The sequence below is a fragment of the Dipodomys merriami genome, unplaced genomic scaffold (assembly GCF_024711535.1).
Source record: "Dipodomys merriami isolate MVZ:Mamm:240054 unplaced genomic scaffold, mDipMer1.0.p SCAF_6, whole genome shotgun sequence".
NCBI lineage: Eukaryota > Metazoa > Chordata > Mammalia > Rodentia > Heteromyidae > Dipodomys > Dipodomys merriami.
Window position 1 is genome coordinate 6,374,187 of NW_027206179.1, and position 26,555 is coordinate 6,400,741.

General features: G+C 48.9%; 2 protein-coding genes across 5 annotated transcripts; one reads left to right on the top strand and one right to left on the bottom strand.

Annotated features, from left to right (window-relative positions):
• Positions 1-395: 395 nt before the first annotated feature.
• Znf557 (zinc finger protein 557) lies at positions 396-13,870 on the top strand. 4 transcript variants are annotated; one of them, XM_070002361.1, is made up of 7 exons: positions 396-654; positions 1,621-1,694; positions 4,708-4,816; positions 5,288-5,376; positions 7,985-8,080; positions 8,959-9,041; positions 10,166-13,870. In XM_070002361.1, exons 2-7 carry the CDS (start codon positions 1,685-1,687, stop codon positions 10,946-10,948), a joined length of 1,170 nt encoding a protein of 389 aa, XP_069858462.1. In that variant the 5' UTR covers positions 396-654; positions 1,621-1,684; the 3' UTR covers positions 10,949-13,870. The 4 variants fall into 4 exon arrangements, with proteins under 4 accessions (XP_069858462.1, XP_069858461.1, XP_069858464.1 ...); XM_070002360.1 differs by lacking the exons at positions 396-654; positions 1,621-1,694 and adding an exon at positions 5,647-5,773 and having other exon boundaries at positions 4,709-4,816; XM_070002362.1 differs by lacking the exons at positions 396-654; positions 1,621-1,694 and adding an exon at positions 5,647-5,773 and having other exon boundaries at positions 4,780-4,816; positions 5,320-5,376.
• On the bottom strand, positions 11,342-16,828 carry Mbd3l3 (methyl-CpG binding domain protein 3 like 3). Its single transcript, XM_070002111.1, has 3 exons — positions 16,784-16,828; positions 14,207-14,779; positions 11,342-11,458 (listed from the first exon to the last, which is right to left on the bottom strand). Exons 1-3 carry the CDS (start codon positions 16,826-16,828, stop codon positions 11,342-11,344), a joined length of 735 nt encoding a protein of 244 aa, XP_069858212.1.
• Between the last annotated feature and the right edge of the window lie 9,727 nt (positions 16,829-26,555).

The following is a 26,555-nucleotide window of genomic DNA, read 5'->3' on the forward strand; positions in this document are numbered from 1 at the left end:
AGGGAATTTTATGTTTGGTTCCATAATCCCAGGATCTGAAACTGTACCTGAGGAGAAGCACAATGGGCATTAATTCTAGCATATACACAGGCACAAATACACACACACACATACAAGTACACTCCGTGTCTGGAAGGCAGAGGAGAAATCACTGTTACCTCTGGGTAAAGGACTGAGAGAGATCCCTACACAACCATCCCTGGAGTTAGACACCCCCCCCCCCGCCCTTATCAAGCCACGCCCATATGAACCGCGCCCAGTTACGCCCAATTCTGGTTTCCATCCATTACTGGCTCCGCCCCCGCCTACCAATAGCCCCGACCCCAAACACTGGTCCCGCCCCGGAAGTGGTCTTCGCCCCCCAACCCTGGCCGGGCTCTCCCGTGCTGAAGGAACCCAGGGCCTAATCTCACTCTTCCTGAGTAAACCCAACAGCTGGACCTGAGGAGGCGGCACGACCGCCGCCCGTCATCACCTTCCCCGCCTTCCCTCGAGTCCCCCAACGTCTCCCCGCGACTGACAGCCAGAGCCGGAAGTTGACAGCGGGGAGAGCCGCCCACGGCTGGCAGCGGAAGTGCGGGGCGGCGTCGGCGGACAGCCCTGTGGTGCCCAGAGCGGTGGACGCGCTGCGAGCCCCGGGTGGACCCGGACGCGGTGAGCGAGAAAGAGGGAGGAGGGGCGTGTTACCCCAGGCCGCCGGCTCCGCGTCCCCGGGTCTCTCCCGGGAGCCCCGGTTCCTCCCGCTGAGGCCCCAGGCGCTACTCGCTCCCGTCCTCCCGGGTCTCCTCCGCTTGGGACTTACCCGGGGAGTCTGCACCCCGGAGACTGAGAGCACTCCAGGGGGCGAGTCTGCACCCCGGAGGGTGTGTCTGCACCCCGAGGGGAGTCAGCCACCCCCAGGGACCCTGGCCAAGCCTGGGGACATTTCTTGTTATTTAGCCAGTGCAAACCCACCCCACCCCCCAGCAAAGAATTTCTGCAGTGCAGAGTTTGGAAATTCCACTGTCAAGTTTGTTTAAGTGTCAAGTTCTGGGAGAACTATGTAAACTGTGTTGGTGCAGCGCCGTCACTGCTAAGGCCTCTAAGTGAGGAGTTCGCAGCATCTGGTATCACCCTGAGCTCTCCTCCCAGCCAAAGGAGTTAAGCAAGTCAGAAACACAGCCTTCAGCTGCTCTCTGCTGTCCTCAGCCCGGGCCTGAAATAAGGATACAGGTTGATCCATTGTAACAATGAGGCCTGATGTACAAGACACAATGTTGAAAACGAACTTTACAACTTGGTGGGGGGGATGGAGGAGTTGGAGAGGTGGGGAGGAAAGGAATGGTAGAGGGAAAACAGGAGGTAACAAAGCTCAATAGGAAATGTACTCATTACCTTACTCATGTAACTGTAACCCCTCTGTACAGTATCTTTACTATACACACACACACACACACACACACACACACACACACACACACACACAAAAGGATCAGTAAAGTCCTGTCAGGCAGTGGGCTTCTATTACATCATACTAAACATCACACAGATAATATAAAAAGAAAAAAGTTTTTTCCTATTAAAAACTCATTACTACCAATTAAAATGTCAGAAGTCACCTTTGTACATTTCATTTTTCAGGTCAAGGAACGCATCATGCAAGCTCAGATTTGTGTTGAAGCCAGGGCTCACTGATCTAAGTTTCATGTGTCCAGGTAAGGACCATACAGAACTTGGATTGTTCCAAGAACCTGAGAACTGGCTTTGCTTGTGCTGGAGCTATAACTATGAGGAGCTACAGGCCTGAAGGTTGTGTGTTTGTGTGTGTGAGCGTGCGCCCATCCTGGGACTTGAACTCAGAGCCTGGGCACTTTGCCTGAGCTTTGGTGCTCAAGGCTAGCACTCTACCACTTGAGCCACAGCTCTACTTCTGGATATAGATAAATGGAGATAACAGTCTCATAGATTGTCCTTTCTGTGCTGGCCTCTAACTATGATCCTCAGATCTCAGCCTCCTAAGTAGCTAGAATTGTAGACATCTGTACTGATACCAACAGTTTGGTTTTGGTTTTTTAAACAATCCTACAGATAGACTCCAGGACCTTGTATATACCAGACAAGTGCTCTGCCACAAAGCCACATCTCATTGCCTTATTTCTATTTTCTTTCTAGTTTTTATATACTCTGTGTGTGTGTGTGTGTGAGAGAGAGAGAGAGAGAGAGAGAGAGAGAGAGAGAGAGAGAGAGAGAGAGAGAGAGAGAGAGATTTGGATTTGAACTCTGCGCTCTTGGTGAGCAAATGCTCTACCTCCTGAGCCCCACCCCAAGTCCATTCTGTTTTCTAAGCCCACACCCAGTCCATTTCTTGAACTAGGGATCTGGGTTCTGTCTCTGAGCTCTTTTGCTCAAGGATACCACTTGGACCTCAGCTCTACTTCCAGTTTTTTGCTGGTTAACTAGAGATAAGAGTCTCAAGGATTCCTTAGCTAAGCTGGCTTTGAACTGTGATCCTAGGATCTCAGCCTCCTGAGTAGCTAGGAGTACAGGTGCGCATCCGGCATCTAGCCACTTTTCTGTCATTTTTCAAATAGTCTTTTGGTTTTGTTTACATCTGGCCTCAGACCTCAGTCCTCCAACCTGTGGCTCCCATGTAGCTGGACTCACAGGTGTGGGATTACCATGCCCAGCTGTTCTTTGAGATAGAGCCTCACTTTTTGCCTGGACCGACCTCAAATCAGCATCCTTTTTATTTGCATATCCCAAGTAGCTGGGATTACAGACAAGATTCACTGTCATCGGCTTTCCTATTACATTCTTGAGATAATAGTTGCCTACCATGGAATGCATAGTCTTGGGTTACAGAATTTAGGATGATCAACTGCCTCTATTCACTCAGGACAGAAGGCATACAGTGTTCAAACTAGAGCAGGCCTAAACAACCAGGGCATTCCATGGCTTTGTAGCTCCCTCCTCCAACTTTAAAGCTACCACGGTGCCATTCTCAGATCTCTTTTTCTCTCTCTCTCCTTCCATCCCTCACCTTCAGAACACCTGCTTCCCTTGACTCTCCTCGCTCTTACAATGCCCTTAGAATGCCATCTGTCATTCTGGGAAAGCATGTGCACCTGATTAAGTCTTCCATCTGCAGAGGAAGGACACACTCACACAGGCCTGGGACTAGAACTCAGGTGTGCACCTTGTTGGTGGCAGGAAGTGGTTGCTTATCTGTTTTCCCAGAAGTCTAGGAGTCTGTGACTATTTCTCCATGTGGTCCAAAATCCACTGTTGAGGTCCAAGCCCATTCCTGCACCATGTTCCCTCCCTCCTTGATTTCTTCTTGGGGACACACAGAGCTCACCAAGACCCCAAGAAGCTGGTCTTACAGGGCTGTATTTTGTCCTGTGACTACACAGGAGGAAGCTCTCCATATACACTGCTGTTCCTCTATGTGTAGTTTCCCCTTAAATTGACCAGAGGTGATTGTCTTCATCAGTAAAGATTTTTGCAGGTTTGTGTTTGTCTTGCTGGTTACACGTTTCTCCTCTGGAGAAAGCCCATGTTTCCTTTTGATGGCCACAGGATTGGCCATTGTTATCTGTTCTAAGTAATGCTCCAGTGAAATAATGCCACTGTGAACATGTAATGCCCCAAAGAAAGTGAAGTAATGCCACAGTGAACAAGTCCACATATGCTTCACCAAGGCCAGGAATCAGGAAGAGGAAGGCAGGCTTCTGTAACTTTGTTCAGCCTTGCACCTGTCCTTGGGCCCTTGTTCCCAGAGGCTGTGGTCCCCTGGGCTTTGCTGACAGGACATGTGAAAACAGCCACTGTGGTGGAGCACAGGGGACTGCCAGAGCTGCCACGTTGTGGTCCTGGAGGTAGCGGTGGCCAGGTGTGAGGAGCTAGTGGAAGATGAGGAGAAGAGACAGAAACGTTGGCTGTGTGAGGAAGAGGCCAGGCAGTGAGGGAAAGAAACCCCTGCTTGGAGCTGGGGGTGGCGCCCCCCTCCCCTATCAGCTGATCCAGAGGCTGAGATAGGGAGGATCACAGGTTGAGGTCAAGCCACAAGGGAGGTGATTTGCTCTGTTGTTGTGTAAGACCCCTACACCTTAGTGAAGCCAACAGTAACCACTGGTTTCTCTGACAGCGTTTGTGGGTGAGGAATTCAGGAGTGGCTGGGAAAGATTCTGATTTGGGAACAGCCTGCAAGGGCTACACATCTGAGGCCTACCATCTCCTGGAAATCACCCCCAAGGTCTCACTCATGGTGGCCATGGGCCTGGGCAGTGCTGCTAAGTATTCTCCCCACAGCTGCCCCGGAGCAGCCGCAGAGCCTTTGAGCCCTTTCCTCAGGTTCACCCCTGAAAGTGACTTAGAGCTACTGAGGCAGAGGCTGCCGCAGGCAGAGCGGACCTAGGCTATGGAGAGCAGGCCTAAGGCCCTGGGTGAAGGTCTCTGCCCTCACCCAGAAAGATGGGCCTCAGTTCCAAGTCTGCAGGGACCACTTGTTGGGTGTGGAGTTGGTGCTGTGACTTGGTAAAGCCAAGGTCTTCGAAGCCAGCAGGGCAGTGATAGTCACTGCTAGCGTCACAGGCATGGGTGGGCTGTGCCATCCTTCGTGTGTGTGTGTGTGTGTGTGTGTGTGTGTGTGTGTGTGTGTGTGTGTGCGCGCGCGCACGCGCGCGAACGGCAACACAGGCGGTCATGTGGATGTCCTGTCTATTCTAGGGGTGCCCCTGGGGGTCTCAGGACATCTTCCCTCCACCTCTGCCCTGTGGTCAGTAGCTCTGCCATCGGAGTCACAAGATGACAGCCGCAGTCCTGCTCCCAACTTGTGGTGAGACTCTGGGTACTTGAAGGCCTGGACCCCCAGGAGGGGCCGGATGGGGGCTAAGTAGGAGGCAGGACAACAGCACAGCTGTCCCCAAGACCACAGGGCTGGAGAGCAATCTTAGGCTTTGGACTTGTGTGGTGGGTGTCTGCGATGAGCCAGCTGTGGAATATGTCGGACCTTCTGAAAGGGACCCCCGGAAACCTGTTCCCCCTCTGCCCAGTAGCAATGACCTGCTCCCAGGGGTGTCCAGGATTTGCACACTGTTTTATAGCTGCGTTTCAAAACATCAGGTGGAGGTTGTGCCAGGTTGGAGGTGTGTGCATGTGTGAGTAGGGGAAATGAGTATGTGGGGTTGAATGTGGGGGTCCAAGGGGAAAACAGTAGGGGTAAAGAAATGAGTTGAGTCACAGGTGAGGAGAGCAGTGTCAGAACGCAGGGCAGCTTAGAGTATTCTAACTCATTCCTCTTCGGCAGCTCAGCCTCACCTATACCTGGCCTCTCTCCAGAAAGAAGGCCTGGAGAAGGAGAGGCTGGCCAGCGAGGTCCTCATGGGCTGGACACGGGTGAGTAGACACTTCCTTCTCCCATCTCATGGGGAAAGCAGGGCCTGTTGAGTCCCCAGGCCTGGCAGGTCTCCTTGGAGGTCAGAGGAAGCCCCCATGTCCTCCACTCGAGTCATCATTCATTCATCCCCAATCATCCCTCCTCTGTACCCGAGGGAGGTGGGTTGTGTGGGAAGGGACATTCTGGGGCACTGCACTGCCCATGCAGAGGGGCACAGGGGCCTCCCCAGCAGGCTCCGGGACTGAGCTGGGACATGTGCAATGCCATAGGACCTTGTGACCTTCAAGGACGTGGCTGTGGAGTTCAGCCAAGAGGAGTGGGCCCTGCTGGACACTTGGCAGAGGACGCTGTACAGTGAGGTGACGCTGGAGAACTGCCGCAACCTGGTCTCTCTGGGTGAGAGGAGCCACGCCCCACGTCCATGCCACAACTCACCTTTCTCATCTATAGAGGGAGAGTTCACACATTTGAGTTGCTCAGCGATATGCCCACAGGGTAGACCCCACTGTCACTACAGGACGTTGCCATTGCCCTGCTGTGGTTTCGCTGTGGTCCTCCGCTGGAACCTTTGCTAGCCCCTCCTCCTAGGAAACAGTATTGAGGTCCTGGAACGTCGAAGAAGTGAGGCCTCAGAGGCAGGTGTGGTGGGCACCAGCCTATAATCCCAGCTCAGTAGAGGCACCGGACCGAGGTGGGAGACTGGCCCAAGCAGCAAGTCCAAGATCTTATCCATGGCTCAAGTTGTAGACAATCTCTCTCTCCCTCTCTCTCTCTCTCTCTCTCTCTCTCTCTCTCTCTCTCTCTCTCTCTCTCTCTCTCTCTCTCTCTCTCTCTCTCTCTCTCTCTCTCTCTCCAATAGAAGGGGTGGGCATACTGTGAGATGACTGGACAGGGACTGTTTCCTGGCAGTGAGTGGGTCAGGGCTCAGGGACCTATTCAGTTTTCTTGGTGGTGGTGGTGCTGGTGGTGGTCATGGGGCTTGAACTCAAGAGCCTGGATACTGTCCCTGAGCTTTCACTCAAGAATAGTGCTCTACTACTTTGATCCACAGCTCCACACACAAGAATCCTGATCCACAGTTAACCTTTTTTCATTATAAAGTACCCAGCATTGAGCATTTTATTATGTGGGCAGTTAAAGACTAAGACTAAGACAGCTTTGGGAGAAACTTTCCCACTTGCTAGCACTTCACTGTCCTCTGACTGTGGGCTTGCTGTTCAGAACGCTTTATCAAATAGAGTCACAAAACACAAGAACTTTGTGTCTGATTTCTATCACACAACATGTTATTTTAAAGGGTTAACTGATATAGCACATACTCATCTCATTCCTTTTTGTGGTTGATATTATTCCATCATATGGCCATAACACACCAGGCTTACCCATTCTTTGGGGCAGCTGTGAATCTTGTGCACAAGCTTTTGTTTTCCTGCCTTCCCTTCCCTTCCTATGACATCTGTGTTTCACCAGTTTGAGGCACTGGCAGGCTTTTTGGTAGAGGCCACCCCCGCTTTCCTTCCCGTAGCACACAAGAGTTTGTGTCCCCACATTTTCCAATTCCTTCTGATCATGGCCATCCCAACACAGAAACACACGTAGCATTGTTCTGGTTTGCATTTCCCCATGATGGGTGCCCTAGGATCATCCATATCCTTATTGGCTATTGCAAGGCCTACTGAAGGCAAAGAAGGCAAAGTCTAGTGAACCTGTAGATCAGGAACAGGTTGTCGCTGACTGGGGTGAACCTCTGCGTTTTGTATTGTACTCTCATCTCAGAGTGGAGGAAAGATGGTGGGCACAGGTCATTTACAACATCACCATCAAGTTCTCTGGCCCACATTCTGCTACTTGTTCACCATCCCATTCCTTGCTGCCTACTCTAGGGAAGTTTCCAGACTTCCTGCTTGGAAGGGGGAGGACAGGCTTTGTAGCCCCCACATCACCAACTCTACTGCTGTGGCTATTTCCCAGTCTTGGGCTTGAACTCAGGGCCTGGACACTATCCCTGAGCTCTTTTGCTCAAGGCTAGTATTGTACCACTTTGAGCCATAGTTCCACTTCCAGGTTTTCTGGTGGTTCACTGGACGATAAGAGGTTAGACTTTTCTGCCCAGGGTTGGCTTTGAACCATGATCCTCAGATCTCAGCCTCCTGAGTAGCTAGGAGTACAGGCACAAGCCACCAGCACCCAGTTGCTGCAGCTTTTCCCAAGTATTTCTCGAGCCCCTGATGTCCCTCTGTTTGTGTATGCCAGAGGAACAGTGGGGGGGGACTGTGGTCCCCACCTACAGCACTGCCTCATGTCCTCCTCTGTGGACTGGATCTCTTTTTTGCCCTGACTTCCCATTCTTCCTGGCCCACAGTTGAGAACTTGTCCTTGGGCTTAGCCAGGACTGTGCCTGTCCCATCACCCTGAGTCAGTACTGAGTGAAGTAGTACTGAGTCCTGTCTTCTTGGTCCTCAGGAAGGTTCTTACTCTCATTACTATCCAGCAGAACTACTCCCTGCTCTAAAGCCACACTTACATCCTACAAATGTTGGCCTGCCCTGCATGGAGATGTTGCCCTGAACCACCTCCCTCCATCGCTTTTTTTCTCTCCATCTGCAGGGTGCCATGTTGATGTGCCCAGCCTGGCTGCCCAGTTGGAACTCTGTCCCCAGGTGGGGACAGAGGAGAGTGGAGTTGTCCAAGACACCTGTGCAGGTAAGCGCCTGCAAGGGACCACACGGGGCGAAGGAGTCAGAACATCCTAACATCCACTGGGGAGCTATGCTCTTTTTGGATGGAGATGGAAGGAACACAATGGTACAGTGCTTTCAGCTCTCATCATCTGTGGCTTCTGGGGAGAGGGAGAGGAACAGCTCTCTCCTTCTGGAAGGTTAAGTCCCAGCTTGCAACCTAGGAGCCTTCTTGTCACTCTCTTCGCAAGCTCAGTTTGTTGTTTTTTGTTCTTTTTGGTACCAGTACTGGGGCTTGAACTCAGGGCCTAGGCTCTGTCCCTGAGCTTTTCTTGCTCAAGGCTGGCACTCTACCACTTTGAGCCACAGCTCCACTTCTGATTTTCTGGTGGTTAATTAGAGATGAGTGTCAGGAGCTTTCCTGCCCTGGCTGGCTTCTAATCATAATTCTCAAATCTCAGCCTCCTGAATAGCTAGGATTACAAGCATGAGCCACCAAGACTTGTCTTGAGAGACCTTTTTGGGGGGTCAGTCATGGGGCTTGAACTCAGTGCCTGGGCACTGTCCCTGAGTTCTTGTGCTCACGGCTAGTGCTCTATCACTTTGACCCACAGCACCTTCTGGTTTTTGAGTGGTTAATTGGAGATAAGAGTCTCACAGACTTTCCTGCCCAGGATGGCTTTGAACCTTGATCCTCAGATCTGCCTCCTGAGTACCTAGGATTATACGTGTGGGCTACCAGCACCCTGCAAAGAGTCATTTAAAAAAAAAGAAGAAGTACCTAAAATCTCCCCTTCATTGCAAATATCCCTGGAAGTAATTTCTCAGAGTGGACCTCACTAATGGATTCACTCAATCATTTCTTTTTCTCCATCAACCTAAATTCTTTTCATTCTGTTTCAGAGTTGGAGCATGCCCTTCAAGCCAAATGGCTAAGTCCTGAAAAGCATGTTTTTAGAAGACAGCAGTCTAAACGTGGGAAAACAGTAAGACTTAGCATGGATGATCTGTGGTTCCCCATAGTAATGTCAAAAGTCAGAAAGAGCTGGGCATCACTGGCTCATGCCTATAATCCTAACTACTCAGGAGGCTGAGATCTGAGGATTGCGGTTCAAAGCCAGCCCAGGCAGGAAAGTCCATGAGACTCTTATCTCCAATAAACCACTAGAAAACCGGAAGTGGTGCTGTGGCTCAAGCAGTAAAGTGCTCACCTTGAGCTAAAGAGCGTAAGGACAGTGCTCAAGCCCAGAGTTCAAGCCCCATGACCGACAAAAAAAAAGTCAGAAAGACAAAGTGTGCAGAGTCATTGTGGGAATGTCATATTTATACATGAAAAAGTGGTGTGACACTGGTGATTTTACTAAAAAGTGTGAGCTCCAGACTTCTTCACTGAAGGTTTCCACAAGTAAATATTTTCACTCCTATTTTGGCAGTTTGAAACATATATGGGTCTTAAATCAATTAGAAAATGTCATACTTAAGCAACTTATAGCAAAACTTGTGTGTGTGTGTATGTGTGCACATGTGTGCACCCCCCACACACAATGATCCTGGGGTTTGAACTTAGACGCTGGATGTTATTCCCTGAGCTTTTTCCCTTTTTTGGAGGTGGTGGGGGTGTTTATTGGAGACAAGAGTCTCAGACTTCCCTGCCCAGGCTGGCTTCGAACCACACTCCTCAGATCTCAGCCTCCCCAGTAGCTAAGATAGGCTACTGACATCAAACATCATTTTAAATTAAAGCTGGGGCTGGGAAGGTGGCTCAGTGGTAGAGTGCTTGCCTCCCATGCATGAGGCCCTGGGTTCAATTCCTCAGCACCACATAAAGAGAAAAAGCCAGAAGTGGCGCTGTGGCTCAAATGGTAGAGCACTAACCTTGAGCTGAAGAGCTGAGGGACAGCGCCTAGGCCCAGAGTTCAGGCCCCACAACCAAATAATAATAATAATAATAATAATAATAAAGCTAATGGCTTCACCAGGACTAGAGCCTTACCCAGGCACCAGAGGGCCCATCAGAGAAAGCATCCATCATCAGTTCGAGGGGAGGGGGGAGCATTCATGTTCCACACCAAGTAGCACAAAATGACAGCCCGCATCCCTTTCCCGGCAGGGCAGCAGCCATGGCAGGGCGAACGTCAACGAATGCAGCCAGTGTTTTAAGGTGTTCAGCACCAAGTCCAACCTGACCCAGCACCAGCGGACCCACACGGGCGAGAAGCCGTACGGCTGCACCGAGTGCGGCAAGGCCTTCAGCAGCCGCTCGTACCTGACCATCCACCGGCGGATCCACAACGGGGAGAAGCCGTTCGCCTGCCGCCACTGCGGCAAGGCCTTCAGCGACCCGTCTTCGCTGCGGCTGCACGTGCGCATCCACACCGGGGAGAAGCCCTACGCCTGCGGCCAGTGCTCCCACGTCTTCCGCACCAGCTGCAACCTCAAGAGCCACACGCGCACGCACGGCGGGGAGAGCCACCACGAGTGCCGCCAGTGCGGCAAGGCCTTCAGCACGCGGTCCTCGCTGACCGGCCACCGCAGCGTGCACACCGGCGAGAAGCCCTTCGCCTGCGGCCTCTGCGGCAAAGCCTTCCGCAAGAGCTCGTACCTGACGCAGCACGCGCGCACGCACACTGGGGAGAAGCCCTACGCATGCGCGCACTGCGGCAAGGCCTTCAGCAGCAGTTTCTCACTGACGGTGCACAAGCGCACGCACACCGGGGAGAAGCCCTACGCATGCGCCGACTGCGGCAAGGCCTTCAACAACCTCTCGGCGGTCAAGAAGCACGTGCGCACGCACACCGGGGAAAAGCCCTACGCATGCGCGCACTGCGGCAAGGCCTTCACCAGCAACTCCTACCTCTCCGTGCACCAGCGGCTGCATAGCCAGTGGACCTGACCCGTCCTCTCCCCCCCCGCCCCCAACGCAAACACGTACGGGCTCACGCTGAGCGCGGGCACTCCGGGAGGCGTCAGCCCTAGCTCCAGGTCTCCCGGGAGGCGGCCATGGCAGGGAGGCCACTGAGGAAGCTGCCGCCGCCTTCTTCATGAGAACGTAGTTCATAGCGCTGTCCCTCAAGCCCAGTCTTGACGCGGCCGGAGACCACCCACAGGACGAACGCTTCCGGGAAACACGGCGTCAACGTGATGACATCAAGCCCCCAGCCGCCCGCATCCGGGAAACATGCCGTGACCATGATGGCGTCAGGCCCTCAGCCGGCTTCCTCCTTTGAACCCATAGAAGTGCCCTGCATTCGCTCTGAGGGACCTTGCGTCATCTCTATACAGAGCTTCATCTCGAGGTCACCCTGATGGGCCCAGACGAGGCGGCATAGGAGCCCTGGGACCCAGAGGACAGCAGGAGAGCCTTCCGGGCCGGGGCCCGACGGCGGCCCACCCCCAGCGGGGGCTGGGGACGCAGGCGACCCCCACACACCCCGCAGTACGCCCAGCCTTCCGGGGTGCACCGTGAGACTACAGGGACTGCAGGAAGGCTTCGCGTGTCCCTCCGCTTGCAGAGACCCCCCGAGCGTCCATTCCAGAGAGGAAACCCCAAAGCCTTCCGTTGTCACCATCGGGGAAACTTGGGAAGGTGAAACAAGGAAAGGCTTCCGCGATGCCCTTTAACATTAGGAAAGTAGGAACATTTTCCTGGAGGCCAGACCCCCAAGTGTGCTAATGGGGGGCGTTTTCCTGCATGAGTTTGCACACAGGCCAACGTGGGGGTGGCTTCGGCCTCCCCCTTAAGTAATGGTGGAGTAAGTGGGGGTGGAGCAGTCATCACCAACTTCGATCCGCAGGTTGGACCGCTAGATCACCAATTTCTAGTCTTTGCTTTTGTAAGAACATTTATGCATTTATGTCCATGTCATCTCCCCAAAGTAAGGCTCCTGTTAACATCCCCACAATTTTTATTATCATTTGCTCTAAAGAGCAGTAACATGGTCATCAGAGTTCATTAAAACAAATGCAGCATGGTAACACAAGCCTATAATCCCAGCACTTAGGAGGCCCAGGCAGGAAGATTTAGAGTTTGAGACCAGCCTGCACTGTTACAGAGCAAGACCTTGTCTCAGGAAGCCAAATTAACGCTAACAACATGCTCTTTAAACGATCAAAAAACTCTATATTCCAAAAGGATTTCTGAACCACACCTGAGTGCTCTAGCACATACTGGCTGTTCCACACCTGGGAATGATGGACTGGGTGGGTGTGGGTAAGCATAGATCTCTCCAGTACTTTCTCTGAAACTGACTTGAGGCCTGGGCTGAGAAGGGATGGATGTGTGTGTGTGTGTGTGTTCACACTCGCATGCTCCTTTGTGTCATTACTAAGGCTTGAACCCAGGGCCTGAGCGCTCTCCACTCAGGCAGGAAAGTCTGTGAGACTGATCTCCAATGAATCACCCAAAAACCAGAAGTGGAGCTGTGGCTCAGAGTGGTAGAGCACTAGCCCTGAGTACAAAAGCTTAGGGACAGCACCCAGTTCCTGAGTTCAAGCCTCACAACTGGCAAAACAAGTCCCAGCCTGAACTACGGGCTATTCCCATCAAGCACACTATAAAAGGTTGAATCAGGGTTGCGGATGAGACTCAGGAATACATTCAGGTAGCTGAGTAGCTGCGAGGGGCTCCATTAAACACCCAAAAGACAAATTGGCACTGCACAAGAGAGGAAAGGAATGTAAGCTAGGTGCAGTACCTCATGCCTTTAATCCTAGCTACACAGAAAGCAGAATAGGAGGATCAAAATTCAAGTCCAGGCAAAAAGTTCATTAGAACCCCCCCTCCCATCTCAACCAATAAAAAGCTGGGCACGATGCCTCACACATCTGGCACCCCAATTATGCTGAAAGCCTAAATAGGATTGTATCCAGGCTGGCCTGGCCATAAATGTGACAGCCTATTCAAAACAACAAAAGAAAAAGGGTAAGGGGCGTGGCTCAAGCCACAGAACACCTGCCTAGCAAGCCTAAAACCCAGAGTTCAAACTCCAGTATCTCAAAAAAATAAAAGGGGGCTGGGAAGGTGGCTCAGTGGTAGAGCGCTTGCCTTGCATGCTGAGGCCCTGGGTTCGATTCCCCAGCACCACATAAGCAAAAAGAAAAAAAAGCCAGAAGTGGTGCTGTGGCTCAAGTGGTAGAGCGCTAGCTTTGAGCTGAATAGTTGAGGGACAGCGCCCAGGCCCAGAGTTCAGGCCCCACGACTGGACCCAAAATAAATAAATAAATAAATAAAAGGCCTGGCACACATTTGGTCTTTCCAAAAAAAAAAAAAAAGTTCAATAAAGAATAGTTGGAGCTGGGTGTGGTGGCTCGCCCCTGTAATCCTAGCCACTCAGGAGGCTGAGAGCTGAAGATCAAGGTTCAAAGCCAGCCTGGGCAAGAAAGTCCATGAGACTCTTAGCGGTAGATAGCCTTGAGTTGAAGAGCTGAGGGACAGCACCCAGGCCCAGAGTTGAAGCCCCATGACCAACAACAAAAAGAATAGTTGGGATGTGGTGGGATCAAGGTTAATGGCAGGGCTGGCAGCAAAAGACAGACAGGGTGTGATGGCTCATGCCTGCCGTCCTAGCTACTCAGGAGGCTGAAATTTGAAGAGCGTAGTTCAAAAGCCAGCTTGGGCAGCAAATCCTGAGAGACTCTTATCTCCAATGAACCACCCTCCCCTCCCCCAAAAAAGCCAGAAGTGAAGGTGTGTCTCAAGTGATAGAGCACCAGCCTCGAGTAAAAAAGCTAAGTTAAAAGCCAGGGGCAGTGGTACACGCCTATAATCCTAACTACTCAGGAGGCTGAGATCTAAGGATCTCAGTTCAAAGCCAGCCCAGGCAGGAAAGTCTGTGAGACTCTTATCTGCAATAAACCACTAGAAAACTGGAAGTGACGCTGTGGCTCAAACAATAGAGTACTTGCCTTGAGCTGAAGAGCACAGGGACAGCACCCAAGCCCAGAGTTCAAACCCCAGTACTGGCGCATGTGTGTGCATGGGAAAACACACACACAAACACACACATACACATATGACAAGTAAAAATGAGAAGTTCTTCCCCCATGAACCTTGCCCCCTATCCAGCCTTCCACATCAGATGTCTTCTGAGGGACTGTTTCCATTTTGATGAAAGTTCCAGCCCACTCATCTCAGTTCTCCCTCCTCTCTGACCCTCTCTGCCTGCCTGGCCAGGCTGTCAGCTTTTAAGGCTTCAGCCAACCTCTTTCTGGCTTGGTTTACCTTCTGCGTCTGTCTCCGGACATCTGCAACAGTCACTTGTTGCTTGAAGAGAGGCAGCCGCTGAGGGCCTCTATCTGGGATCACCGCTCTGTGATAGGGAGGCTGGCTTGAGGAGGGCTCTGGATGAGGCCGATTGTCAGCTCCAGCTTGGCCCCATGATTTATCATCCTGGCTTCCCCAAGACATGATTAATGAGGGATTCACAAAATCAAACAGAGGTAAACGCTGTCCTTCACTGTCGTAAACCTGCAGGCCCTGAAGTCTCCTGAGCCCGCTCAGTTGTTGTGGCTTCGCTAGCTTCCCCAGCACCTCCTCCTCTTCCTGTCTGTATCTGACCTTGCTGTCAGGATGGGATGTGATTTTGGTCACAGATCTCTTGAAGACACAACTGGTCATCCTCACAGGTAGTATGGAAGACACCTTGGCTCTCTGCTGGCCCCTGGGGACACGCACGGCCTTCTTCCTCTGCAGAGTCTCAGGTAGAATACTCCTTTTCTTGTTCCCCTTTAGCAAACAAAAATTGGGGGGAAAACAAAGGGAGGAGAGAAATGAGTCAGATGGAGGAGGGAGATTCTCAGTAGCCATAGAAACGTTTCCAGTTATCTCAAAGCACTGTCCTCTCTCAGTAACCTGGAAAGCTGGTTTACAATTCAGGTTTGTAGAACCCAAGTAAGTTTGGGGGTAGGCATCCCAGAACTTACCACTTCCTAGTTGCCAGCTGTGGCTGCTGCTGCAGCCTTTCCTCCCCCTCCCCTCAGCTGTCCTGGATATCCAATGCATCAAGGTCAAGTGCAAACAATTGTCTACATTTCCAGGAGGAAGTCACTCCCTCCTCTCTTCCCTGTTTTAACATGTAATGATAGCACAATCCCCCCAGCCCCACTCCCACCCCCGCTTACTGAGACCCAGAGATCACAGGCTTCCTATGGAGGGATTGATGCCCAATACCTACATTCCTATACAACACAAGCTGGGAACCAGTAGTTCATGCTTGTAATCCTAGCTACTCAGGAGGCTGAGATCTGAGGAACACCGTTCAAAGCCAGCCCAGACAGGAAAGCCTATGAGACTCTTATCTCCAATGAACCAGTAAAAAACTTGAAGTGGAGCTATGGCTCAAGTACTAGAGCACCAGCCTTAAGAGGATAAAGTGCAGGACAGTGCCTAGGTCCTAAGATCAAGCCCCAGTGCTGGCACAAAAAGATAAAAATGGTATGCAACTCACTGAGTTCTTGTTTGCATGGATAAAAGACATCAAACCACAGATTCCCTGAACTCCAAGTCTTGCTTGCAGTGTAAATAAAGAAACCAGAACTCAACTACAGTATCATTAAAGAACTAAAGATAACCCTGGTGCTGGTGACTTATGGCCTATAATCCCAGCTACTAAGGAAGCTAAGATCTAAGGATTGCAGTTCAAAGCCAGCCTGGGGAGGAAAAGTCTGTGAGACTCTTATTTCCAATAACTACCAAAAAGCCAGAAGTGGAGCAGCGGCTTAAGTAGTAGAGACTTGCCTTGAGTGAATAAAGCTTAGAGACAGTGCCCAGGCCCTGAGTTCAAGCCCCAGAAATTAAGTAATTAATTAAAGATCCAAGGATAATCTGGTTCCAAAATCACAAATATTACATGATTTCAGAGATTACACATTCCAAATACTTAAGCAAAACCAAACCAAAAAAATTACTGAGTGATGACAGCATGTAAGATAGCTTTTTGTAAGTACAATTTCTAAATGCTGTCTCTTCCAGCACCAGATTCAGGTACCCAGTAGAGCTAATTTAAGTAAGTTACCTCTACATCTGGAGATGGCAATAACCTGATTAAGATTTTTTTTCTTCCTTCAAAAAGTTCTCTGGAAAAAAAATTTTTGTGCTAGTCCTGGGACTTGAACTCAAGGCCTAGACACTGTCCCAGAGCTTCTGTGCTCAAGGCTGGCACTCTACCATGTTGAGCCACAGCTCCATTTCCAGCTTTTGGGTGGTTCACTGGAGATAAGAGTCTTGTGGACTTCCCTGCCGAGGGTGGCTTTGAACCTCAATCCTCAGCTCTCAGCCTCCTGAGTAGGTAGGATGACAGGCGTGAGCCACCAGTGCCTGGCTTCTCTTGTGATTTTTATGAATAAACAGCTTCCTGATAAATCAGATGGAGAAAAAGGGAAGGCTTACTTTTACTCTTTTCCTAGATGTAACTAGAACTTGCTTCTAATTTAAAGGGCTCGAACCACAAAATGCACCAGGTGAAGCTTATCTTCTTCCCTGTGAGTTTGACCTTCCCAGGAGCTCCAAGTCACCCTGCAGCCCCTCTCTCAGTGTCTCACTCAGCACAAAGCCCAGGGCGACCCCATCTTGAATCTTAGTCAAGCAAGCTAGTCATCACCCAGAAACCAGCGTTTCATGGAGTACCACCTTCTTTCAAAAACATCTGACACTAATTCACAGAAGACAAAAAATAAAGAGATGGAAAATGAGATTAAAGGTCCTTGTCATCTCTAGGGAGCATGTACTCACTAGCAAAGGTTGGCCAGAAAGAGAGTTTTCTGCTGGGTCCGCCATGGCCACTGAATTGATCCTTTGGACTCCACTCTTGAGAGGACCATGGGCTGCTGGAAAGCCACAGACACCTCTTTATCAGCTTCTCCTTTTATATAGGAAGAGGGTAACTCAAATCTCTCTGACAAGCCAATCCCAGCAGAATTTAGCCAGTGGATAAACCCATTAGCGAAGGCCACCCTGACTAGATAAAGCCATCAGCAGATAATCTGCAAAAGACAGGCTATCTCAGATCCTTGGGTTTTTGAGGCCTTAAATCTCCAAAAGCCAGGCACTGGTGGCTCACACCTATAATCCTAGCTACTCAGGAGGCTGAGATCAGAGGACTGAGGTTTGAAGCCAGCCTGGGCAGAAAAGTCTCGGGAGACTCTTATCTCCAATAAACTACTCAAAATACCCGATGTGGCGCTGTGGCTCAGTAGAGACTCAGCCTTGAGCACAAAGAGGCTCAGGGACAGTGCCCAGGCTCTGAGTTCAAGCACCAGAACCAATTAAAAAAAAAAAACAAAACTTTATACAGAAACAACAACAAATACCTGTCAGATACTATTGCTAAATAAACATTGTTAATGCACTTGTGTAGAAAAAAGGTAGTGTTACAGTTAGTATCCATATTTTATTTTATTAGCATTTTTAAATTGTTGTGCAAGTACTGGGGCTTCAACTCTGGTCCTGGACACTGTCCTTGAGCTTTTTCCAATCAAAGCTGGCATTTTACCACTTCTGGCTTTTTGGTGGTTAATTTGGAGATAAAGTCTCATGGACTTTCCTGCCCATGTTGACTTTGAACAATGATTCTCTGATCTCAGACTCCTGAGTAGCTAGGATTACAGGTGTGAGCCACTGGCAACATCTTGTTAGGTTATTTAATTAGAAAAAAATAAAAGGGCTGGGAGCTGGGTGCTGGTGGCTCATGCCTGTAATCCTAGCTACTCAGAAGGCTGAGATCTGAAAATTGTGATTCAAGGCTAGACCAGGTAGGAAAGTCCATGAGACTCTACCTCCAGTGAACAAGAAAACAAGAAAAGTGGAGCTCAAAGTAGTAAAGTACTAGCCTTGAGCAAAAGTGTTTAGGAACAGCACCCAGGCCCCATGTTCAACAAAAAAGGAGGAGGAGGAGGAAGAGGAGGAGGAAGAGGGAAGGGAGGAGGAAGAGAAAGGGGAAGGGGAGGAGGAGGAGAAGAGGAAAAAACAAAGATATGGGGTATAGCTTAGTGATAGAATATTTGCCTAGCATGCATGAAGCTCTAAGGTTGATCCCTGGGACTGGAAGAAGAGAGAGAGTCAGACAGACAGACAGAGACAGAGAGACAGAGAAAACAGGAAAATGAAATAGAGACAGAGGGAGACAGATGGAAAGAAAGAAATGAGGGGCTGGGAAGGTGGCTCAGTGGTAGAGTGCTTGCCTTGCATGCATGAGGCCCTGGGTTCGATTCCTCAGCACCACATAAGCAAACAGAAAAAAGCCGGAAGTGGCGCTGTGGCTCAAGTGGTAGAGCGCTAGCCTTGAGCTGAAGAGCTGAGGGACAGCACCCAGGCCCCAGAGTTCAGGCCCCATCACCGGACCCCCCAAAAAAACCCAAAATACAAAAAACAAAAAAAGAAAGAATTGAAACCATGTTCCAAACCACTATCAAGGATTAGTAATGAGGACCCTCCAGGACCAGCACCTCCTTTTGTTGTTGTTAGTGGTGGTGGTGGTGGTCATGGGGCCTGAACTCTGGGCCTGGACACTATCCTTCAGCTCTTCAGCTCAAAGCTAGTGCTCTACCACTTGAGCCACAGTGCCACTTCTGGCTTTTTTTGCTTCTGTGGTGCTGAGGAATTGAACCCAGGGCCTCATACATGCAAGGCAAGCACTCTAACACTGAGCCACCTTCCCAGCCCCCAGCACCTCCTTTTCTATTTTTGTCAGTCTTGGGGCTTGAACTCTGGTCCTGGGTGCTGTCCCTGAGCTCTTCAGCTCAAGGCTAGCACTCTACCACTTAAGCCACAGCACCATTTCTGGTTTTCTGGTGGTTCATTGGAGATAAGAGTCTCATAGATTTTCCTGCCTGGACTGGTTTTGAACCACAATCCTGGGATCTCAGCCTCCTGAATAGCTAGGATTACAAGAGTGAGCCACCAGCACCTGGCTTGCACCTTCTTTCAGTGTTTATTTTTCCTAAGATGTTGTGGGCTTGGGGGTACATGACCATTTAACTGGCAGCTGTTTGATCTTTCATAGGACCTAGACAGTTTAAGTACAGGAGTCTTAGCCTACCATACAGACAGCCTGTGAGACAGCCTAGCTGATTTGAACATGGCAGCCACTCATTTCCAAAGCTCAGCTCTGGTCTCACCCATTACAGTTTCAAAATAGCTCATGCTGCGCTTTTTTGCTAGTGAAACTATAGATAACCCACTTCACCACGTCTGGAGGTAAAAGCTTGTCCTGATGGTCTAGTAAAAACTTAAAACCTTCATTTGCCTGAGGGATTATGCTGTGATTGGTTTAAATAATCATCATTTGCATACTTGATTGGGCCATGACACGCACAAACACAGACCTTCATTTGTATAATGTGATTGGTTGAAACACAGTCTTTGATTTACATAGGGGATTGATTGTACCTTGATGGGTGCAAACACAGCCCTGTATTTGCATAAGAGACTACTCTCTGATTGGTGTAAATGGCCCTTCATTTACATGGTGATTGGTTCAAACACAATTCTTCATTTGCATGAAAGTCTGCAATGGTTGTAATGGTAATGGTTGGTTCACAGTTCTTTTTCACATCCCTTTTTCTGGCTATATAAGGAAACTTTTCCGTTTTCAAGCCAATTGGTTTTTGTCTGTTCTTTTGGTGTGTGTGTGTGTGTGTGTGTGTGTGTGTGTGTGTGTGTGTGTGTGTGTGTGTGTGTGTGTGTGTGTGTGTTGGTGTGTGTGTGTGTGTGTGTGTGTGTGTGTGTGTGTGTGTGTGTGTATACATGCATACAGAAATGTCTTAAGGGCTGGGAAGGTGGCTCAGTGGTAGAGCACTTGCCTTGCATGCATGAGGCCCTGGGTTCAATTCCTCAGCACCACATAAGCAAAAAAGAAAAAAACAGAAGTGGTACTGTGGCTCAAGTGGTAGAGCGCTAGCCTTGAGCTGAAAAGCTGAGGGAGAGTGTCCAGGCCCAGAGTTCAGGCCCCACGACCAGACCAAAAACAAAAAACAAAAACAAAAACAAAAAAACCCCAGAAATGTCTTAAATATAGTCAACCCTCACAGGCAACTGAATCCATGAATTGAACCAATTTCCAGTGGAAAATATACAGGAAAAAATCTATACCAATCATACATATTTCCTTTCTCTAATTCCCTAAGCAGTACAATACAACTACCCATCATTTGCATTGGATTCAGCATTGTAAGACTTCTAGATAGAAGATATGAGTAGATTATTGTTTCATTTTGTGTTCTGGTACCATGGCTTGAGCTCAGGGTCTTTAGTTCTTGCTCTGCTTTCTTGCTCACAGCTGGTACTCTACCACTTTAATCATGCTTCCAGCCTAGCTTTTTGCTGGTGAATTAGAGATAGAGTCACTGGATCTTTTCTCTGGGGATGGCTTCACTGAAATCCTCCAAGCTCTTAGTCTCCTGAGTAGCTAGAATCACAAGGGTGAGCCCCCACACCTTGCATGAATAGATTCTTTGCAAATGCAATGCCATTTTATCACAGATTTTTTTGTTGTTGTTAGTCGTGGGTCTTGAACTCTGGGCCTGAGCGCTGTCCATTTGCTCTTCAGCTCAAGGCTAGCACTCTACCACTTGAGCCACAACACGACTTCCTACAATGCCATTTTATATAAGAGACTTGGACATTTGTAGCTTACAGATAAGGACATTCCATTTCCTTCCTGAAGTCACATCTTCCAACTGGTGCTTAGGTACTAAGATGAGAATGAAACTTCTCTTCTTGCTTGTGTGAGCTTGGTTGTCTCGTATAGGATTAACAGCAAAGCACTACAGATAGTTCCTCCTGAGATAACCCCCAAGGCATAGAGAGGTTGTGTGCAAAATCAGAGAGGCTGGAGGTGGGGAGAGATAGCTTCTCACTCACCTCTGACACCTGAAGGGGTGGGTGGGGCACAGGGTGGGGCTGCCCAGTTAGACTCTCCAAAAGGATGCCAAGTGACAAGGGGGAGGAGCCACCTCTGTGCCACTCCCTGTGCTCTGCACGAAGTTTTGGGGATGTTACTAGAGGTGATGTATTCCCACTTAACCCAGGGAGTTTCTTCAGTATTACCCTTCCTTGCCTCTTCACAAGGCGTCCTCAAGTGTCCACATCTCTCTGCTCCTATCTCTCCCTAGAACTGCACCCCAGTCCTGAGCATGTACCCCCTCACACTCCAGTAGAATGGATCCAGGTGCTACAGAACACCTGGGTAACTCTTGGGCTTCTAGATGTATCATCTGGCATTGCCTAACGTGGATTGGGATTCAGCATTCTCCACCTGGTTTGACGATGGTGCTCACTGGGCGAGCCCTTACAACCACCGAGGGCTGTGCCCCAGTGATTCCTGAGATGATTACTCTACAGCTGTTGGATCCATGGTGGGGGGGATTGGAGTTTTACAGTCCCTTGAAGGGGTGCAGAAAATGGGTGAAGATAGCAGACCACTATTCTGATTAAAAACAAAAACAAAAACAGGTGCTGGAGTTTTGCTGTAAGTACCAGGAGATACTCCAAACTGTAACTGAATGGTTGTGGGAGGCCAACAATATCAGTCTCACAACCTTCCTGCTCCCTCTCCTCTCCTCCTCTCTCTTCCTGTCCTCCTCTCTCCTCCTGTCCGCCTCTCCTCCTCTCTCCTCTTCTCTCCTCTCATCCTCTTTTTTTTTTTTTTGGTCAGTCTTGGGGGCTTGAACTCTGGGCCTGAGTGCTGTCCCTCAGGTCTTCAGCTCAAGGCTAATGCTTTACCACTTGAGCCACAGTGCCACTTCTAGTTTTCTGGTGGTTTATTGGAGGTAAGAGTTTCACAGCTTTTCCTGCCCAGGCTGGCTTTAAACCGTGATCCTCAGATCTCAGCCTCCTGATTAGCTAGGGTTACAGGCATGAGCCCAGCACCCAGCTTCATCCTCTCCTCTCCTCTCCTCCTCTCCACCTCTCCTCCTCTGTCTCTGTCTGTGTCTCTGAGTGTGAGCCACCAGAGCCCAGCTCTAAGAGTTTATCCCTTCATAACCAACCTGCCATCCCAAATTCACCACCCCACCCAGACCAGCCTGCATCTCTCTCTCCTCTCTCTCTCTCTCTCTCTCTCTCTCTCTCTCTCTCTCTCACACACACACACACACACACACACACACACAGAAATAGTATTCTCAGATAATTTATTCAGAATTTTAATATAAACAAGTAATTATTCCAATATTTTACATGCAGAACAAAATTTCAACACTCCCCTTTTCCCTCCCTGAGTTCCCCCCTCCCCTTACAAAAAAAAGGCATATTCTGTACATGGTGCTCTTTTTGTCTCTTGGAGGAAAACTTTTTTTATTTTGAAGAACTGAGTTTGAGGGTGTTTTGTGTTTCTGAGTTGTCTTTTTCAGAAGCCGTGGAAGCTTTGACCCTGTGTTGGTGACACAAAGGACTGAGATGCAAAGTGGTCACAGGTGACTTTTGACTCGACACACAGTGCTAGAGACCAGACACACAGACACATGTGTGGATGTCCGCTCATTTGGGGGTGATCTCTGGTCTCTCCCTTCTCAAATAAGCTCCAGAACCCCTGATTCAGAATCTTACAAAAAAAATTTTTTTTGTTATGGCCCACACCCAGATCAGTTTTTTTTTTGTGTGTGTGTTTTTCCCCCCAGAGACAGATCCTACAACCTGATTGGTGACAATTCAAGCTCAGAAAGCCAATGCATCCATCTTCTCGGGGAGACTTGAAAGCATATCTTTGCCTCTAGTTAACTCTATCACACTTCTGTGTGCCCCCAAAGGACAAGGGCTGACCTTGAGCATCCCATCAATCTGGTGTAAATTAGGATGCTGAAAAACACTCTGGAAGATTCTTCTGAAAAGGACACAAATCTATGTACACCATTTGTATATAAAACCATCTCTTCTCTTTTCCCCAAGCCCAACAACAAGCATAATTCCTGAAGAGCCTAAGGCGCTCCCCACCCCCACCCCCTTTTACTAGGTTGCATCCAAAATATACCCAGCTTCCCAAATATCCACCTGCCATGAAGTTAAAGGATTATGGTTGGAACAATTCATTTACTAGGAACCCTTGTCTGTTGATCAGCGTAAGGGCATTCTATATAAATAACTGCTCACATTGGGCCACCCTTCCATGCCGGTGCGGGTGGGATGCGGTAAGATTCACCCCAAGCAGGTAGTATGGTTCCCAGTGGTCACAGATTGTTGCTCCAATTCCTACATTTCCCCTACCATACACACACTCAAATTGGGCTCATGATCCTGTAAAGAACCAGCGGCGCCCACCTCCTAGCTTCAAATCTCAGGGCAGCACCAAGGACAGCTCCCAGTAGGCACGCCATTTCCTGAGAATCTATCTGCTTGACATCACTGGTCTAGGCAGAAAATACAGTTTTGCTAATATTCTCTTCCTGGAGGAAGTTAACGGCTGTGTGGGTCTCCTCATGGTGATTTAAACAAAAAGAAAAAAAAAAAAGAAAAACATTTTCTTATAATAGTGAGATGTCTTTTAAAACAACAGAAAGTGCCGGGCGCTGGTGGCTCTCGCCTTTAATCCTAGCTACTCAGGAGGCTGAGATCTGAGGATCCCGGTTCAAAGCCAGCCCCGGCAGGAAAGTTCATGAGACTCTTGTCTCCAATAAACTGCTCAGAAAATCAGAAGTGGTGCTATGGCTCAAGTGGTAGAGTGCTAGCCTTGAGCTGAGAGCTGAGGGACAGTGCGCAGGCCCAGAGTTCAAGCTCCATGACCGACCAAAAAAAAAAAAAAAAGTGTCTATTAAAGCTGGGGGTGGATGCTTCCTCCTCCTCACTCCACCCCCTTGTCATGACAAACTCTCAAGATAGCTGGGTAGCAGTGCTTAGCCTGTAATCCCAGCTACTCAGAAGGCAGAGATCTAATTATCTTAGTTCGAAGCCAGCCCAGGCAGGAAAGTTTGTGAGACAATTCATCTCCAATGAACCATCAAAAAGTCAAAAGTCGAGTTGTGGCTTAAGCAGTAGAGCACCAGTCTTGAGGGGGAAAAAACAAAAAAGCTCAGGGGACAGCATGCTGGCTCTGAGTTCAAGCCCCAAGACTGATATAACAAAAATGTGTTTTCAGTGCACTGATGGGCTTGAGATTTCCCAGAATTCCTTCCTTCCACTCCAAGAATATGAAATTTGCATTGGGTGGTTGAATGTGAAGTGCTGGTGAACAAAACACATCACCAATCTGAAATGGGTGAGATTGACCTTCATACTCACTTCTAAGCCGTGGGAGTCAGTGGGACAAATGGGGATGTTGGCTTTAAGCCAGTAATTAGGGAAAAGCCATCTCTTACAATCTCTTACCCTCTAAACCCTGACAGTTGGTTTATATTTGGGAAACACAGTGAATTCAGAATACAAATGTTATCACGACCAGGAGAAAAGGAATTTATGCCCACTTGAAGACCACACCTTCATTCCCAACTCCCTCCCTCAAAATTCTTCTCGGTCCCTGGCTTTTGTGTTTTGTTCTGCTTTGTTTTCATCAACTGATAAAGCATTATTTTTACCTCACCCCACCACCTGACTTGAGCCAGTTCCAGTCAGAACTCTGAAGTCTTAAAGATAGCCATTGTTGAACCACATCCTAACAAACACTGAGGTAGACTGTGCTGGAGAGGAAAAAAAAATTTTTTTTCATTACCCACATTCACCTGTTTATTTTTCCTTGATAAAAATTTACATGCACTCCTTTTTTTTCTTTTACCAAAGTGATTTTTTTATATATTAAAATAAATACTTTCCCCTCCCCCCATACAAGAAAACCTTTCTGAATTAGAAAAAAAAAAAAAGAAAGTGAAAATTGCTACGAGCGCAGTATACAACCACTATGGATTTACTACAAAAAACAAACAAACAAAATTGCTTAAATCTACATGTGTGTCTTCATTGATGTAAAGACCCTCTTTCTATTTACAAAATAATTTTGGCGGAAAATAATTTCTGTAACTCTTGCTTCTTGCACTCAATTACTGAGGCTTCCCCACCATTTTTTTGTTTGCTTTTATTACCATGCTGTTATTTCTCAAGTTATATAAATGAGCTGGCGATAGGTGATTGGAATTTGTGTCTACCTGTGTTCTTGGTGAAGACTGGAGAGAGGGGCTCGGATGTTGTCATTGTCTCTCCATCCTCAGGTCTTAACAGATGGGAAGAAGAGAAGGATGCAATCAAGACGCACAAGCTTGTGAGACAATGCACTCACTCTGGTTAAAAACCATAGGCGACGATTTAGATGAACCCCAGATGGTGAGTTCACCGCCTTCGGGACTTAAGCAGCTGCGGTGATTTTTTTTTTTCCCCCGCCAAGAGGAGATCCTATGGATTCACACCTATCCATAAAGTCCTCAATGGCAAAAAATAATAATAATAATAAAGGCCATTGGATTGTTTCTCCTCCTGACTTAAGTCTTATGGGGATGACACAAGAAGCACCTAAGAAATGACCCTCAGGCTCCACACCTGGCCCAGGGGATGATGGCTACCCCCGAGGACAGAGCAGTTCCATCCAGCTATTGTTGTTGGGGGGGGAGGGGGTGGTGTACCCTTTTATATTGCTTAGTGTTCTCCAGGTCCATCCAGAAGATGAACACAAAGTGTTCTCCAGGAATGGCTCAGCTCCAGCTCACCAACCACCACCAGTTTATTATCCAAGCAGAAAACTTGGCAGCACAAATCTTGATATTCAAACCATTAAAAAAAAAAAAATCCAGCTGCCCACATTCCAACACTGGGACCTCACAATGTCCACGGAAGGGTTAGCAGCGAACTGTGGCTTGATTCCCAGTCAACAGGTGTCTTTCACAGTCCATAGGGGGCCCACACCTTGTTCCCTCTCCCCACACAGGCCAGTCCCACCCACCCCTCCCGTCCCCCTCTGGAGAAAAGTAATCCTAATAATAACTTAGGGAGGAGAAATGTGGGGAGATTGCTTCAAAACTTACATAGGTTACCAAAAGAAAATAAAAATTCGCAACCCTCTTTGTCGTCTCAGTCTTTCTATTTTGTTTTTTTCTTTTCCTTCTTCATTTTCCTCTTTTGATGATTAATTTTGTTGTTGTTCTTGTCCTGACTTGATTTGGTCTTCATTTCCTTCCGAACTCTTTTTTTCTTGTCACCCCGGGGGAGAGAAGACACCTGTGGCAAGACTTCCAGAAGGAAGTGTAGAGGTCACACTGTCCCAGTAAAGAATAAGAAAGGGGAAGTGATGGACACCAGCTTGGAACTAGCAAAGGCACAACCCTTCCTGAAAACCTCATTTCCAAAGGCCAGGCCACCCGGTTTGAAACTCTTCTGAGCATGCGCAGAGGCCCCTAGCCTGGACACACAAAGCCCATCCACACAGACGCACGTGTGGATGAAGACACATGCGCACATGCACACGTGGCTGTACCCACGTGCCAGTGTCCCCCTGTCAAAAGTAAGAAAAGAGCAAAAGAGCAGCAGCTATTGGTCAACTTGAGGAACTTGATTTTGTGAACGAGACACAAAAATAATAATAATAATATTA

What these genes read in the sequence shown, in the direction of transcription:
- Znf557 (XM_070002360.1), top strand. Translation starts at nt 4,786, where the DNA reads ATGACAGCCGCAGTCCTGCTCCCAACTTGTG. An exon ending in TCCTCATGGGCTGGACACGG is followed by an intron (nt 5,377 to 5,646) that starts GTGAGTAGACAC and finishes GCAATGCCATAG; the next exon opens with GACCTTGTGACCTTCAAGGA. An exon ending in CCGCAACCTGGTCTCTCTGG is followed by an intron (nt 5,774 to 7,984) that starts GTGAGAGGAGCC and finishes CTCCATCTGCAG; the next exon opens with GGTGCCATGTTGATGTGCCC.
- Mbd3l3 (XM_070002111.1), bottom strand. Translation starts at nt 16,828, where the DNA reads ATGGCGGACCCAGCAGAAAACTCTCTTTCTGGCCAACCTTTGCTA. An exon ending in TTTCTGGCCAACCTTTGCTA is followed by an intron (nt 14,780 to 16,783) that starts GTGAGTACATGC and finishes TGTTTGCTAAAG; the next exon opens with GGGAACAAGAAAAGGAGTAT. An exon ending in TGGCCAGGCAGGCAGAGAGG is followed by an intron (nt 11,459 to 14,206) that starts GTCAGAGAGGAG and finishes CTGCGTCCCCAG; the next exon opens with CCCCCGCTGGGGGTGGGCCG.